Genomic DNA, 15735 nt, shown 5'->3' with positions numbered 1-15735 from the left:
ACTATGAAATGCCTTGAATTTTTATCAAAGAATGCATTCTCTCATCTGATTGGACGAGGTGGAGATCCTGATGTCACTGCCTTGCGCCCCTCCTCCTTATCCAATCAGAGAACACTTTACAGTGCCGAGCAAGAGACCCACTTCAACTATGCAGAAGGACAGAAGCTAGCTGTCATCACTGTAGTAGTGGTGGCTACTGCAGTGATTTCCAGCGTTCACAGAGTTCATCTGGGTATGGCACATAATATACTGACCTTTCCCCAACTACAGAAGTTGGGGAAAGGCCAGTATATTATGTGCCATACCCAAGTGATATCACCTCCCAGGGAATGTTGAGTAGGTCACACCATGTGAGAAGATGCCACAGCACAAAGGCAAACATTCTCCAAGGCCTGGCGGGAAGGTGGATGCTGTCATCCTCCCCTAGGCACTGCTTTGAAAAAGCTGAGAAAAGTTAAGAATAATATGTAAATTTTATCTCAAACCTGTTTTTCACTTTTATTTTAGGGAAATGAAAGGACGTGACTTGAAATGTGAATCACATTGTGAGTCAACCTGTGCCGCATCATCCTCTAGAGTTGTGTTACTTCGGGAAATTCCTTTCCCTAGAACTTTGTCTGTAGCGATAATACTGTTTTTTTGTTTAAAGTCTTCCGTTACTCGCTGACCAGACTCATGCACGGATTATATAATAAACAACCGCTGAATAGAAGGAAGTTCCTTGTTCATTTACAGGTTAAGGCTTCTGGGTAATGATCTCAATGTGATTGCAGGGCTGTGTAGACACTGAGGAGTGCCCAGGGAACTAGAGCCAGGAATGTACCTACTGGTGCCAGGTAAGACACTTTGATCTCACATGGTCTTCTGTCTTGTGGTCTTTGGCACCATCCGGGGGGTTCAGCCTAGGGATATGATTGCTTCTCTTGATCAAAAACTTTATGAAACCTCTATTTTGATATTTTTGCTTGTGAATGATTATTAATGATTACACTGATAAGGATTTTCAGTAGTTCTCTTATTACATTATTTGTGTAGAGAGACTATTTCTGGTCTCTGAATGATATGTGTCTGTTGTGGCAGTGCAGTGCATTGCCAAGGTCTAAATAGAGGTTGTATCTAGGGATGAGCTGAACATCCCCGGTTCGGTTTGCAGCAGAACATGCGAACTGGCAAAAAATTTGTTCGAACACCGTTAAAGTCTATAGGACGGGGGGCGTGGCCAAGAGCGGCATGTGAGCGGACGTGTCTCACAGAGCTCCCTAAACACATCCTGAATACGATCCTTCTCCCGGCCGAACCGGGGCTCGTACCGGGCGCGGAACCGTTCCACCTCCTCGGGGAATCCTGCGGGCATCATCTGGCTCAGTTGCTGGCTCCGGAGCTGCCATGCCGGCCCGCAAGCCGCCGAGGGGAGACGAAGGCCCTGCGCTGGATATTCAAGATGGCGCTGCGTCATCACAGCGCGCACGAGGGGACAGCAAGGAGAAGGGTAAGGCGCTCCCTAAGACTCCTAAGACCCAGGGGAAAGATATCCTTTATTATGCCCAGAAGTTGAAGGGGGCGGAGAGGCCCCGGGAAGATGCTGAGCTGGATGCCACCCCCGCAGCTTTTCGGGTACAACAGACGGGGGAATCCTCTGAGCGGGCCCAGCAGGCTGAGGGGGAGCACTATACCCCTGCGATGGAGGAGGAAGACACTGCGGAACAACCCACGCTGGCTGATATTTTGCGAGCGGTGCAGAAATGCACAGCAACGGTACAAACTCTGCAGGAACACTTTGGAAGCCTGAAAGAGGAGGTTGGGCTGATCAGACATGACATGCAGAAAGTTAGGGAGCGCACAACGGCGGTGGAGGGCCGGATCAGCGAAGTGGAGGATAGAATGGTGCCCATGGTCAGAGAATTACAGATCACGGCCAGAACCGCGAATGCTAATGAGCTTAAGCATGAGGACATTGAGAACCGTTTGAGAAGGAGTAATATCCGCATTGTTGGGTTACCAGAAAAAACGGAGGGTAGGGATCCTACTGACTTTGTAGAGAACTGGTTGGTGGAAGTTTTCGGCCGTGAGGCGTTTTCCCCTTTCTATTCCATCGAACGGGCTCATCGGGTCCCTCCTAGGCCCTTACCTCCGGGCAATCCCCCCCGCACCATGCTGGCTAAGTTGCTTCATTACAAGGACAAGGAAATTATATTGCGTTTGGCCAGGGAGAAGAGGGGTGTTCAATACAACGGGACAAGGGTCTCCTTTTACCCTGACTTTTCAGCGGAAGTTCAGAGGCGCAGAGCGAAATTTGGGGATGTGAAAAGGAGGCTGCAACGTTTAGGTGCCAAGTACGCCATGCTATATCCCGCCAAGCTCCGTGTGATTGCAGGAGGGCAGGCTCAATTCTTTGAGTCTGCTACAGAGGCCTCTGCATGGCTTGAGGTGAATGAGCATCTTTTTCGTCAGGAGGGAGTGAACGAGGAGGGGGTGGATTGATCCTGTGACATTTTTTGGCTATGGCCCGAGCTGGACACCTTTGTGGATTACAAACCAGTGACTATCATGCTTGAGGACTTTTGCAATTATTGGCTGTTTAGTGGCCGGTAACATGATCGGCCGGGAGCAGTTTATACAGGACTGAGCACTTGGAAGCGCTATTGATGATATTGAAGAGGGTGCCTTCGCTGAAGGAGCGCACTGTCGATACGGAACCACTGGCCGTGGTATGCCTGTTGCAACATGGACCGGTGAGGGGTTATGTTTATACCCTTAGACTTTTTTTGTTGTTTTCTCAGGTTGTTTTTTTTCTTTCTAGCGTTATTCTCGCTCCTGAGGGGGGCGAGGGGTCATCACTGTATTATTCTGGAAGGAACACACAGAGGAGTGCACCGAGTCAAGCCCAGCAGACAGACTGCCGCGTGGACCCTGGGTGGGGGAGTGGGGGCCTAGTTGGTTTTTTTCATTGGGGATGCTGCCTGATTTTTGCACTTCTTCGGGACTGTATATTGTGGTATTCCTTCTCTGGAGGTGTGGGTGGTTTTGGGAGGTGTGGGAACTGGGTATGCCGAATGCTGTATAATGTATTTATGGAAGAGTTATTCTGTATAGTTCATTTAACTGATGTGCCGGGATGACATCTATTCCTATATTGTCCTGGAATGTGAGGGGCCTTGGGGATCCCCTGAAACATACTATGGTTTCCACGGCCATTAGAAAACATATGCCGGGTATCTGTGTGCTGCAGGAGACCCACCTGACCCCGGGTACGGTGTCGTGCCTGGGGTTTGCATGGGTGGGATGGGCGCATCACTCCACCCACACCTCCTACTCCAGGGGGGTGAGTGTGCTGGTGCATCGTGCCCTAGATTTTCAGCTGCTGGCATTGGAGGTTGATCAGGAGGGGAAATATGTATTTTTGATGTGTAGAGTGTCACGTTTGCAATTCATTCTTGCTGCGGTTTATGTGCCCCCTCCGTTTAGTCCCCCGGTTCTCCGTGCCCTATTGACTTTCTTGTTAACTAACCCGGGGACCCCTATGGTGTTGGTGGGTGATCTTAATGGTGTCCTAGACCTTGGCCTGGATAGACACCCTCCTCCTCCGGGGGGAGGGGGTGTGCATTCCACATCCTTGGCTAGATTCCTGGGGGAGGTGGGCTGGATGGATCCGTGGAGGCTCAGGAACCCTACCGAGCGGCAGTTCTCATGCTTTTCCAAGACGCACTTTTCTTTGTCTAGGATTGACATGTGTTTGTGCTCGGCTGCAGCGTTCCAACATGTGGAAAGAGTGCAGTATTTGACTAGAAGTATCTCTGATCATTCCCCTTTGCTAGTTCACATAACGGTTGCCCCGGCTTCTACTTTACAGAGGGCCCCATGGAAACTTAATGCTTTTTGGTTACATCTTCTTCCTCCCACTAACACTATTGAAGCGGATATAGAGGCCTACTGGCAGAGACATGAGGCATATGTAGACACGAACGCTGCCTGGGATGCTTTTAAAGCCTTCCTACGGGGGCTGTTCATAACTGAGGTCAATGCCATTAAACGTGCTACGTCTACCCAGAGGGATCAGGCGGACCAGTTGGTTAGACGACTGGAGGCGGAATATATTGCTGGCTCGGGAGGGACCATTCGGGAGGCCTGGGTAGCTGCGCAGGATGCTATTAATAGGATGGACGCCTCCAAAGCGAACCAAAAGAGATTTTTTAATAGGCTGGCTTTTTTTGAGGAGGGGGAGCAGACGGGCAAGCTGCTGGCGACGTTGGTGCACTCTCAACGGTCCTCCCCGTCTATTGGGGCTGTGCGTGGCAGGTTGGGCAGGTTGGTTAACACTCCGGATTTGGTGATGAGCGAGTTGGTAGGTTTCTACTCTGAACTCTATGAGTCCAAGTCGACCTGTGATGTGGCTGAAGTTCGGGAATTTCTACAGGGGATAGAGCTACCGAGTTTGGCGGATTCCCAGGTGGAGTTTCTTGAGGAGCCTATTACACTAGAGGAGATGTTGTTGGCTGCCAACTCGTTCCCTAACTCTAAAGCCCCGGGGGATGACGGCATCCCAATAGAGGTGTACAAACAGTTTGGGGAAGTGCTTATGCCTCCACTGCTCCGTACCCTGAATTTGGCCAGGGACTCCCGCTGTCTTCCAGAGTCCATGAGAAGAGCCAGTATTGTGCTGCTTCTTAAGCCAGGGAAAGATCCGCTGGATCCCGGTTCGTATAGGCCGATCTCGTTGTTACAGAATGATATCAAGATCCTTGCTAAAGTGCTAGCTCGGAGATTGAACACGGTGATCGCCTCTCTCATTCACCCGGACCAATCGGGCTTTATACCTGAGCGGTCTACGGCAATTAACCTTCGTCGTTTGTTTCTTAATGTGCAGTCCCGGGCTGATAATATGGGGGACAGGGCATTGCTGTCGCTCGACGCCCATAGGGCTTTCGATAGCATTGAATGGGGATATTTGTGGGCGACTCTCGAGAGGTTTGGGTTTGGGCCTGGCTTTTTGTCTTGGGTACAGCTACTATATAACTCGCCATCGGCGGTCATCAGGGAGGCGGGGAGGGTGTCAACTCCTTTTCCTTTATTTAGGGGAACCAGGCAGGGGTGCCCTCTGTCACCTCTGCTGTTTGCTCTTGCCATAGAACCTATGGCTGTTCTGGTGAGAAGCAACCCCTTGATAACGGGTTTTAAATATGGGCAGTTACATGAAAAACTGATGTTATATGCAGATGATGCTATGTTGTTCCTAGGGGATACTTCTGGTTCTTTAGTTGAGGCTATGAGAGTGGTTCGGCACTTCGGGTCTTTTTCGGGTCTGGTGATTAATTGGACCAAATCACATCTTATGTTGCTAGATGCCCCCTCCCCTCGGGATCTTACGCGGTATGATATTCCAGTCGCTGATAAATTTAAATACTTGGGGATCTGGGTCACCCCGCGAACTTGTGACTATTTATCACTGAACCTTTCCCCGTTGCTGAGCAGGATCAGAGATAAAGCGAAAGTGTGGGCTAAATTGAAGATGTCACTGGTGGGTAGGGTGAACCTTATTAAAATGATTTTCATGCCACAATTACTGTATATCTTACATAACACGCCCATGGTGATCCCGCTTAAATTGTTTAGAATTATTAACTCCTTGTTTAGATCATTTATCTGGCTTAACAAACCCCCTAGGATACGTTTGGAGCAGCTTCAGAAGCCAAAGGAGGCGGGGGGGCTAGCTCTGCCCAACCCATGGTTGTATTACATAGCGGCTCAGTTGCAGCATATTGCCCGCTCCGTGGTAGATGGCCGGGAGGCGGGGGTGGGGGTGGAGAATCCAGCCGCTGCCCTTCTGAGCCATGGTACGGGTTCGGATGGCGTGGTGGCGGGTTTGGAAACTCTTTCGTTCGCCAAGTCTAACAGACTCTTTCCAACGTTTGCCCTAATTCAAAAAATATGGAATAAAACACGTCAATTGCAGAATGTGGAGGGCTTTACGGAGTATAGCCCGATATGGCATAATCGGTACTATGGGGAGATGGTCGGTTTGACTTGTGCTGAACGATGGAGGCGCTGTGGAGTGACTCTTATGTCTCAAATTTTTTCTGGGGGATCACTACTTTCTTTTGCAGAATTAAGGGAAAGATATGGCGTCCCTCAGGGTATGTACTTCTACTATTTGCAATTGAGCCACGCTGTCAGGGCTCAAGCTGGAAACAATCCCTGGAGGCAATCCCCTACCCCAATTTTTCGGTTTGTGACTGAAGTTACCAGCTTTAAAGGTTTTATATCCAGTTCTTATAGCATGTTACTGAATGCATCTATGCCGGGTTTTCCCGCTAGGGTGATTGCCTCCTGGGAGAGGGATGTGGGAGTGTTTGAGGAGGACCAATGGGCGGAAGCCTTACAGGTAATACAAGGCTGCTCATTAAACACGGCACAGCGCTTATCGCAACTATATATTGTTATGAGGGTGCACCGAACACCAGCTAGACTGTATAGGATGGGGATTGGGGAGGGTGACCTTTGTACCAGATGTGCCAGGGATAGGGGGGATCTCATACATTTACTTTGGCGTTGCCCCAAATTACATTTATATTGGTCGGGGGTCATTGCTACTCTTAACGGGGCCTTCCAGGTGCGGATTCCACAGGATCCGAAGGTGTGCCTTTTGGGTGTGCTGGACGATCTCTTGTTGGGGGCGCCGGTTAGGGAGGCCCTGGGGAGAGCTCTTTTTCAGGCGCGCAAACTCATACTTCAACACTGGAGAGCGAGTGACCCTCTGAGGTTGAAGGAATGGATAACTCAGATGGGGAATGTATTGAGTATGGAAAAGTACATTTACCAACACCGAGGCCGGTCGGGACGCTTTGAGAGATTGTGGGGACCATGGCTTGATACCCCCGGGCTATCGCCCCTGGAGCTGGTTATGGGACGGCTGCTTAGTTAAAATTTTGATCTATATTTGTGGTATCATGATTGATTAATGGGATGTTTACTGCCTCCTGCGATATGTGACTCTGCTATGTCATAGATGTCTTTCTGTGTGTGTTATTTGACTATGCAATTTTTTTTTTTTTTTTGTGGTTTCTGTGATGACCTGTGTGTTTATTTGTGTGTTAATAAAATCCGTTTTGATTAAAAAAAAAAAAGTCTATAGGACACGAACTTGAAAAATCAAAAGTGCTAATTTTAAGGGTTAATATGCTAGTTATTGTGATAAAAAGTGTTTGGGGACCTGGGTCCTGCCCCAGGGGAAATGTATCAATGCAAAAAAAAAAGTTGTAAAAACTGCCATTTTTTCGGGAGCAGTGATTTTAATAATGCTTAAAGTGAAACAATGAAAGTGAAATATTCCTTTAAATTTTTTACCTGGGGGGTGTCTATAGTATGCCTGTAGAGTGGCACATTTTTCCCGTGTTTAAAACAGTTCCTGCACAAAATGACATTTCTAAAGGAAGAAAAGTAATTTAAAACTACTAGCGGCTATAATGAATTGTTGTATCCTGGCAATACAGATAAAAGTCATTAAAAAAAACGGCATGGGATCTCCCCCAGTCCATTACCAGGCCCTTCAGGTCTGGTATGGATATTAAGGAAAACCCTGCACCATTTTTTTTTTTTAAATGGCGTAGGGGTCCCCCTCAAAATCCTTACCAGACCCTTAAGATCTGGTATGGATTTTAAGGGGAACCCTGCACCAAAATAAAAAACAAATGGAGTGGGGGTCCCCCCAAAAATCCATACCAGACCCAACCTGCCAGGAAAAGAGGGGGGGGGGGAGATAGCGCCCCCCTCCTGAACCGTACCAGGCCACATACCGCCAACATGGGGGTAGCCCCCCAAAGCACCTTGTCCCTATGTTGATGGGGACAAGGGCCTCATCCCCACAACCCTTGCTTGGTGGTTGTGGGGGTCTGCGGGCGGGGGCTTATCGGAATCTGGAAGCCCCCTTTAACATGGAGACCCCCAGATCCTGATTCTCAATCAGGCAGGTTGAGGGGCACCAGGGGGTTTGCTTATTAGAGGAAACTGGCTTTTCAGTTTCCTAATTGTCTTGTAAAGTCAGTTTTGGGACCTGGAGCCTGGAAATTTCTAAGCGATCCGGGAGTGGTGAAATCTCCAATCCTGGATCCAGATTTTGTGAACAGCCAGCACACCAATTGGCTGGGCTTTTAGTAGTGATCTGACCACATTTCTGGGCTCCACCCCGGCAGACAGGAGGTCTTTGCCAAGGAGTCAGGAGGGTGCCAGCTAGGAGAGAGGCGGAAACCAGAGCAGCAAGGGGCTGCTAAAACCTCGTACACATGATAGAATTATCCAACGGGAATTGTGTGATGACAGCCTGATGTCGGAAAATCTGACTGTACGATCCATCGGACAACTGTTGTCGGATTTTCCGCAGACAAATGTGGGATAGCATGCAATTGTGGGTTGTCTGATTTTCCGATCGTGTGTACACAAGTACAAACACGCATGCTCAGAAGCAATGCTCCCTATTACACAACATTAGCAGAAGTTGCCCAAAGGGTGACACTAAAGAGCTGAAAAGCCACGTAGTTTCGTGTTTGTTGGCCGACAATTCTTTGCCACTTGTATGCAAGACAAGTTCCTGGCCGATGCCCTTCGGACAAAAGTTCTACGCTTTGTCCACAGAAAATCCGACTGTGTGTATGAGGCTTAAGTGTATGGTCCAAGTGTTGGTAAGCGAACAGTCTGTAGCAGGCAGACAAGGGCCTGGATTGTAAACCCAGAGTAGCAGTGCTGCAGGTGCAGCAGGTCAGAATGTTTGTTTTGGATGGAAGACAAATACTAAACAATGCTGCGTGGGAAACTTATGTTATGATGTTTTTTCTGAACTTTCTTTTAATAAAATTGGGTAAGAAAAGCCCTTTAAAAGGAGAAGTAAGTGGCTGAGTCCTTAAAGTTTTATCTTTGATGCTAGTTCTCATACTGGATATAGGAGGGTGGTTTAGAGCTGGTCACTGTCTGCACTAGGTGCTTGCAACCTGATAATTCTGAAGAGCCCATTTACATTTGTGTGTTGTGGCAATGCACACTTAAGCCTCATACACACGGTCGGACTTTGTACAAACTTTTCCGTGGACTTTTGTACAAAGGGCGTGGTCCACAAGTTTGTATTGCATACACACGGTCGGACTTTTTGACAACAAACACGAACGTAATGACGTCACAATGTACTGACGCCGCTTCAAAAGAGGACGTTCAATGACTCCAGCGCCACCTTTGGTGAACTTCTGTATTGTAGTCTGATCTTTTGCATTGGTTCTGAGCATGCGTGTTTGTACCTTGCACAAAAGTCCGATGCTTTTGCGTACACACGGTCGGACTTTGCTCCATCGGACTTTTGTTGCCAGAAAGTTTGTCCGTTCGCACAGCCAACAAAAGTCAGATGAAAACAGAAAAAGTTTGTCCGATGGAGCGTACACACAGTCGGATGTTGCTCCAAAACAGCTAATTTGCATGTTTATTGTCAAAAAGTCCGACCGTGTGTACGGGCCTTAAAACACACACCACAGCAGATGGCAACACAGCTGCTCCATGCGAGGGACCATTCTTTGTGAATGACACCCCAAAGCATTTTACGGTAGACCCCAATGAACAATGCACTGCAGCAAACCACAACATGTATACAGCTCGCTGTATTGTTAAAAAGAGTCATGCATGTTTTTTGTTCCATTGTGATGTGTCACCAGCTCACTCTTAGTGGATAGGAAGCCTAATGGAAACATGTGTACAGGCTGAGCTTTCCAACAAAAGTGACAGTTGGAGGGGTTCAGAATAACAAAAAGTGCCTCCTCTGATTCTCATCTGTCAATGAAGGGTAACAGACAAGTTACCTCCAAATCCCTCTTTCCTTGCCCCATGGGCCTTGCCATATTTTAAGAAAATGAGAGAGGGGAGTTCATAGTTCTGGTCAGCTGGTTTCTAGGATTTTTCAGGGATGCAATCCAGGAAGTTCATCTCTGGTACCAGAGAAGCATCTCCTAAAATGATTTCTCTTTGTACTGTACATACTAGTATATTACTACCCCTGCAGGAGCTGCCAGATATCTGGTCCTCCTATTCCTGCACAGCCAGGCAACATGCATTTTTGACTCCCATTCAAAGACAAGGAAACAGTCCGAGAACTTGTCTCTGTTGTTTTATTGGGGAAAACAACTTGGATAGGGTGTGGGATTTATGATGCCCAACTTGACTTGATCAACAACGATGAGGGCAACTTCCTTCTCTATGGAATCCAAAAACGTAACATACACTTGACTATATTCCCTCTGGAACCGCAACAGTGTCTAAGAACTTGCTTATTGAATTGTCCCAGAACAAGAGATTGGGTCATAGCTTGCTAGCAAAGCTCCAGAAAGCTTGCTTGATATTACATCTGGCAGCTTTAACCCTTTCTGGCCTTGGGAAAATCAGAAGTATTCACATTGTCCTTGGAAATCCTGTTACCCAGAACAGACGACTGTTCAGGCCTTCTACTGTAAAGGTCCTTCTCCACAAGCCAGGGTGTCGCCCAACCAAGACCATGGGATAGTGCGGATTCCTCAGTACTTCCTCCTCTCTCAGCTGCCAGCCTGGAGGCAGAGTCCCCCTCAGCCTGGAGTCCCCACCTAGGCCACACGACACAGTTTCCTCACTCCATCTTCCACCCGAATATATATATATATATATATATATATATATACTGCATCCAGTGTAGCCTATATCTGACTGCAGGCCATTCCTGGTATACTTTTTTTAATATACTTCTGGCAGTGTACACAGTACACAAAACAGTGCACCCCCTAGTGCAGTTGCTATTACTTTTCTGGCGGTGTACACAGTACACAATACAGTGTAGTGTGGTTTTGCTAAACAAAATTTACATCATGTCTGGAAGGTCACCAAGGAGATTAACACACTCACAGGCCACTAAAAGAGGGCAAGCAGGCTCTGTGTCTACAGTTAACAGTGCTGGTTGTGTACACTGTGCATCCTCTGCATGTGGCCGTGAGGCACGCTTGTCCTTTTTTTATGCAGCTGGCCGTGTTATTGAGCCACAACATGCAGAAGAGTTGGTGGAATGTAGGGCTGCTACTAACGATTATTTCATAATCGATTAGTTGGCCGATTATTGTTTCGATTAATCGGTTAATAGATTCTTTCATTCAGCAAATGTACAAAGATTTTTAGCATGAATATTCTTGTCTGAAAATTGATGTGTGGCCAGCATAATGCTCGGTACACACCTATGCAGTTTGCTTTTGATCAATTTATGCAGTGCTTTTTGCTGTGCATGTTGATTTTTGTGCACATGATTTCGCTGCGATTTGCGTTTGTTTTGTTTTTTACTTTTTTTTTGGCCAATTTGTTGTTGGGATGATTTAAAAAACGCAAAAACACACTACATCATTTTCTACAGCTTCTCCATTGAAGTATATTTAACCAAACAAGCACCGTTTTGCATTGAAAAATGCAAAATTGCATTGCTGGACCCTTTCCAGCAGCTGAAAAAAGCATAGATGTGAACGTTAAATGAACGGCAGTGCATTTCTGCAAAAAGAATAAAAAAACACAAGGGTGGGAACCAGATCTAAGACGTTTAGTAACATAATGTGGTTAAAATGTGGTTAAAAAAAAAAATGAGCCCTTCATAGTACAAAAAAAATCAAATAATCAAATAATCGCTACTGTAAGGGGTTCATTTGTTTTACTGTGCAACAGTCAAAGTAATATTTACAGTAGCGATTTGCTCTTTTTGTACTATAAAGGGCTAATTTTAGTTTTTTTTAACCCCATTATGTTACTGGCCGATTAATCGATTATGAAAATAGCAATCGATTAATTTCATAATCGATTCGTTGTCAATTAATCGATTAGTTGTTTTGGCCCTAGTGGAATGGATAACAAAGCCATCCTCATCCTCTGTCACCCAGGCTCAGAGTAGTTTGCCTGCCAATGTAGCTGCCAAAGCGGCCTATTTCACCGGGTCCTTGTCAACAGTCACTCCTTCCCTAGCCCCACCATCATGCACAGAGGAGTCCCCCGAATTATTCGACCACCACCAAAGGCCCAATTTTTCTGCCCCTGTTTAACAGGGGCGTGTAATTAAAATTTTTGATCTAATATTCCACAGCAGGGCCCGTTCCTGTGCCCACCAAGAGTAACTGTGAGGCTTTACAGTGTTGTGCCACCACCACCACCTAAGACCCAATTTTTCTGCCCCTGTTTAACAGGGGCATATAATTACAATTTTTGGTCTAATAGTTCACAACGGGGCACATCCCTGCGCCCACCAAGAGTAACTGTGAGGCTTTACAGTGTTGTGCCACCACCACCACTGCCTAAGGCACAATTTTTCTGCTCCTCTTTAACAGGGGCGTGTAATAAAAATTTTTGGTTTAATATTTCACAGCAGGGGCCGTTCCTGCACTCAACAAGAGTATCTGTGAGGGTTTACAGTGTTGTGGCACCACCACCACTGCCTAAGACCCAATTCTTCTGCCCCTGTTTAACAGGGGCATGTAATTATGATTTTTGATCTAATAGTTCTCAGCAGGGCCCGTTCCAGCGCCCACCAAGAGTAACTGTGAGGGCTTACAGTGTTCTGGTACCACCAACACCTAAGGCAAAATTTTCTGCAGAGTATATAGGGCAGGCCGTATAGTATATACAGGCGGTCCCCTACTTTCATACCTCTGACTTACAAACGACTCCTACTTATAAACGGATTTTCAGAGCCAGGAATACATTACAGCTGCAAGCAAGTCTAGATTCAATTTTTTCGTTTAGGAATGTCACTATTGCTGCGGCAATGTTCTACACATCGCACAGATGAGCCACTTTACAGGCAGACTAAGGAGACCTACCACACACTGTATTTAAAGGAATTTTTCATTTTTATTGTTTCACTTTAAGGAAAAAATATAAATTGTTTAATTTTAAGCAAAAAATATATCTTTTTATAAAAAAAAAATGTATTCATACATGTCCCCCAGGGCAGTACCCAGACCCCCATACCTTTTTTATGGCCTATTAGTTGCATATAAGCCTTCAAAATGGGCACTTCATTTGGGTTCGCTGTGCGGGTAAGAACACTTGCCCTGTTTGGAAGTTCTTCTGCGAACTGAACGGGAGGTGTTTGGTCCATCCCTGCTCCCCATCACTAAACAAGGTCTATTTTCTTATTAGTCCCCTTTTTCATAAGATTCCCTTAGTGAAGAAAATAATGTTTGTTACAAAAAGGCCAAGACCAACTAATCACTTATGTTACCAAATTGACCAAAGTCTTTTTCTTTTTCACAGAAATCAAAGCCCACCTAGCAAGACCCTGCAGCTGATCCAAAGATGCATGGACTTCAGCCTGAAGACTGGGTTATGGTAGAAAAAAAAAAAACAGAACCCCAAGAACTCATCTTCTCAAGTGGAAAGAGCCATACCAGATGCTCATTGTCACATCCACTGTGTCCAAGCTTGCTAGCAAAGGTTTCTGGATAAATGGTATCCGCTAAAAGTGATTGTGATGGAGCCAAAGGACAACCCCTATGCCCTTAAAGATCTACCTCACCAAACTTAGGAGCATTAGAAAGAAACGCTCTATGCAACTAGCTCACCACAACATTTCCAGAAAAGTTTCTTGGATATGTATCAATATACAATCAAGAGGATGCATCACCCTCTATATATTTAACTCAGAATAAATAGTAGTTCCAAAGTAGGCCACCAGCTGTTCAATGGGACATGTATCTAATTAAAGGGAAGAGGAGGAAGACATCATCATCAGAAGAGATCATTGGACTAGATCCCATACAAGAAGAAATAGCTTTAGAAAAACTGGAATTTTGCACTGAGAATACTTTTAGAACAGTTAACTTGCCCAGTGAGGTCACACTGTATAATGGAGAACTGGTGCCATTAAATTATAATAACTACAATATCTACTATATCCACCTAGACGATGACATAGATATATGTTCAAACTTTTTGATTGGTCAATGCTTTCAGGGTTTGTTGTGCCCAAAGCACCACACTGCATGGCCCTATGTATGGCAGCTGAGGTATAAAGCCACACCGGTTTGGTTTAACATTGACTTAGGAGCTCAACTGGTCCTGGAGAGGCTATACAGTGACCCAGCTACGTGCCAAGTCACCGGATTCCACCAGTAAGTAGGAGAAGCAAAGAAAAGCAATACATTTTTACATTAATACTGCAAACTTTATTGTCAATTCTACGTAAAGAACTTAGGCACAGTGTTTTCTTATCCAGATCTCAAGTATTTGTGCCAAAAGCCTTTTTAAAATACTGATAGTCTTTACACTGGTACAACATACGCTCCGACTTTTGGAGCACATGACGTGTATAAATGAATGGTTCCCTACGAGAGCCGTCTTAACTGGTCTGACACAAGTCGGTCCGACGTTAAAAAAAGGTTCCTGCACTACTTTGGTCCAACTTCAGCCCATTCAATATCATTGAAGTCAGATCATCATCCTAACTTATCTGACTTTGGCAAACGACTTGTGCGCTGAGGACCTTAAAGGGGGACATCACGCTAAAATTAAATTAAAAAAACGTCGTTCAGCCCCTCCTCTCCAATTCCATACCAGGCCCTTTGGGTCTAGTATGGATCTTGAGGGCAAACCCCACGCCAAAATAAAAAAAAATTGTGTGTGGCCCACACCAAAATCAATATCAGACCCATATCTGAGCATCCAGCCCAGCAGGTCAGGAAAGGGGGAGGAGGAGCGAGCGTCCCACCTTCCTGGACCATACCAGGCCACATGCCCTCAACATGGGGTGGTGGGTGCTTTGGGGCAGGGGAGGCTTTGCGCCATGCACCCACCCCCAAAGCACCGTGTCCCCATGTGGATGGGGACAAGGGCTCTTCCTGAAAAACCCTGGGTGGTGTTTAGATACAGTGCCAATATATAAGCAGTAAAAAGGGAGAACATACGTCCTATCAAAATGGAAAGGTTTGTATTTGAGGCTGACTGAGTGAGGTTGACCAAATCTCAATTATGCTGACATGCTCGACATGTTATGTGGAAATCCACCGCTTCTTCAGGAGCTTTCGTTTCCATTATACGCTGTCTCTGTTCCTTTAATACATTATTATGCAAACGAAAGTTCCTGAAGAAGCAGTGAATTTCCGCAAAACATGTCGAGCTTGTCAGCATAATTGAGATTTGGTCAACTGGAATTACCACCTCTTTCAGTTGCACCTCTTATGTTTAGATAGACAGAGCTGCTCTCTTAATGTGTTTGTTTTAAATTTGTTAATGTAAATTCAATAAAACATTATTTGTTTATATACGTGTATCGTAATTGTTACTGCACCATTAAAGTCCACCAGCCTTAAATACAAACCTGTCCAACCTTGGGTGGTGGTTGTGGGGGTCTACGTGCGGGTGGCTTATTGGAATCTGAAAGCCCCTTTAACAAGGGCTCCCCCATATCCCGGCCCTCTCACCCTATGTGAAAGAGTATGGGGTACATAGTACCCCTACTCATTCACCCCAAAAAAAAAAGTGTCAGAAATAAATCAAACCAGTACACAGGTTTTTGACAAAGTCCTTTATTAAAGTAACTCCAACGTGTCTTCTCCCTCCGATCATGTATACATCCTTTAGTTCTTCTCGCTGCGCTGCTGTCTTCTTCTGCTGTTTTTTCCTCTGGTGCTTCTCTCTCCGCAGTCTTCTTCCTCTGCTGGTTCTTCCTCCAGTATGTGCCATTACTTATATAGCCATGGGGCATGGCCACTT

At 46.0% G+C, this 15735-nt stretch overlaps 1 protein-coding gene across 1 annotated transcript in view; it reads left to right on the top strand.

Moving 5' to 3' along the window:
* LOC143961396 (protein mono-ADP-ribosyltransferase TIPARP-like) overlaps positions 1 to 15735 on the top strand; it is a 58989-nt gene that overhangs the window by 13470 nt on the left and 29784 nt on the right. The window contains exon 2 of the mRNA XM_077470663.1: positions 13279 to 14135. Coding sequence (XP_077326789.1) covers positions 13714 to 14135 — 422 coding nt within the window. The 5' untranslated portion in view covers positions 13279 to 13713. The remainder of the gene's footprint in view (positions 1 to 13278; positions 14136 to 15735) is intronic.

This window comes from Lithobates pipiens, unplaced genomic scaffold (assembly GCF_037356315.1).
Source record: "Lithobates pipiens isolate NorthernLeopardFrog02 unplaced genomic scaffold, aLitPip1_a1.2 Scaffold_8, whole genome shotgun sequence".
Classification (NCBI taxonomy): Eukaryota; Metazoa; Chordata; class Amphibia; order Anura; family Ranidae; genus Lithobates; species Lithobates pipiens.
Note: the sequence above shows the minus strand (reverse complement) of the source record. Positions and strands in the feature narration are given on the sequence as shown.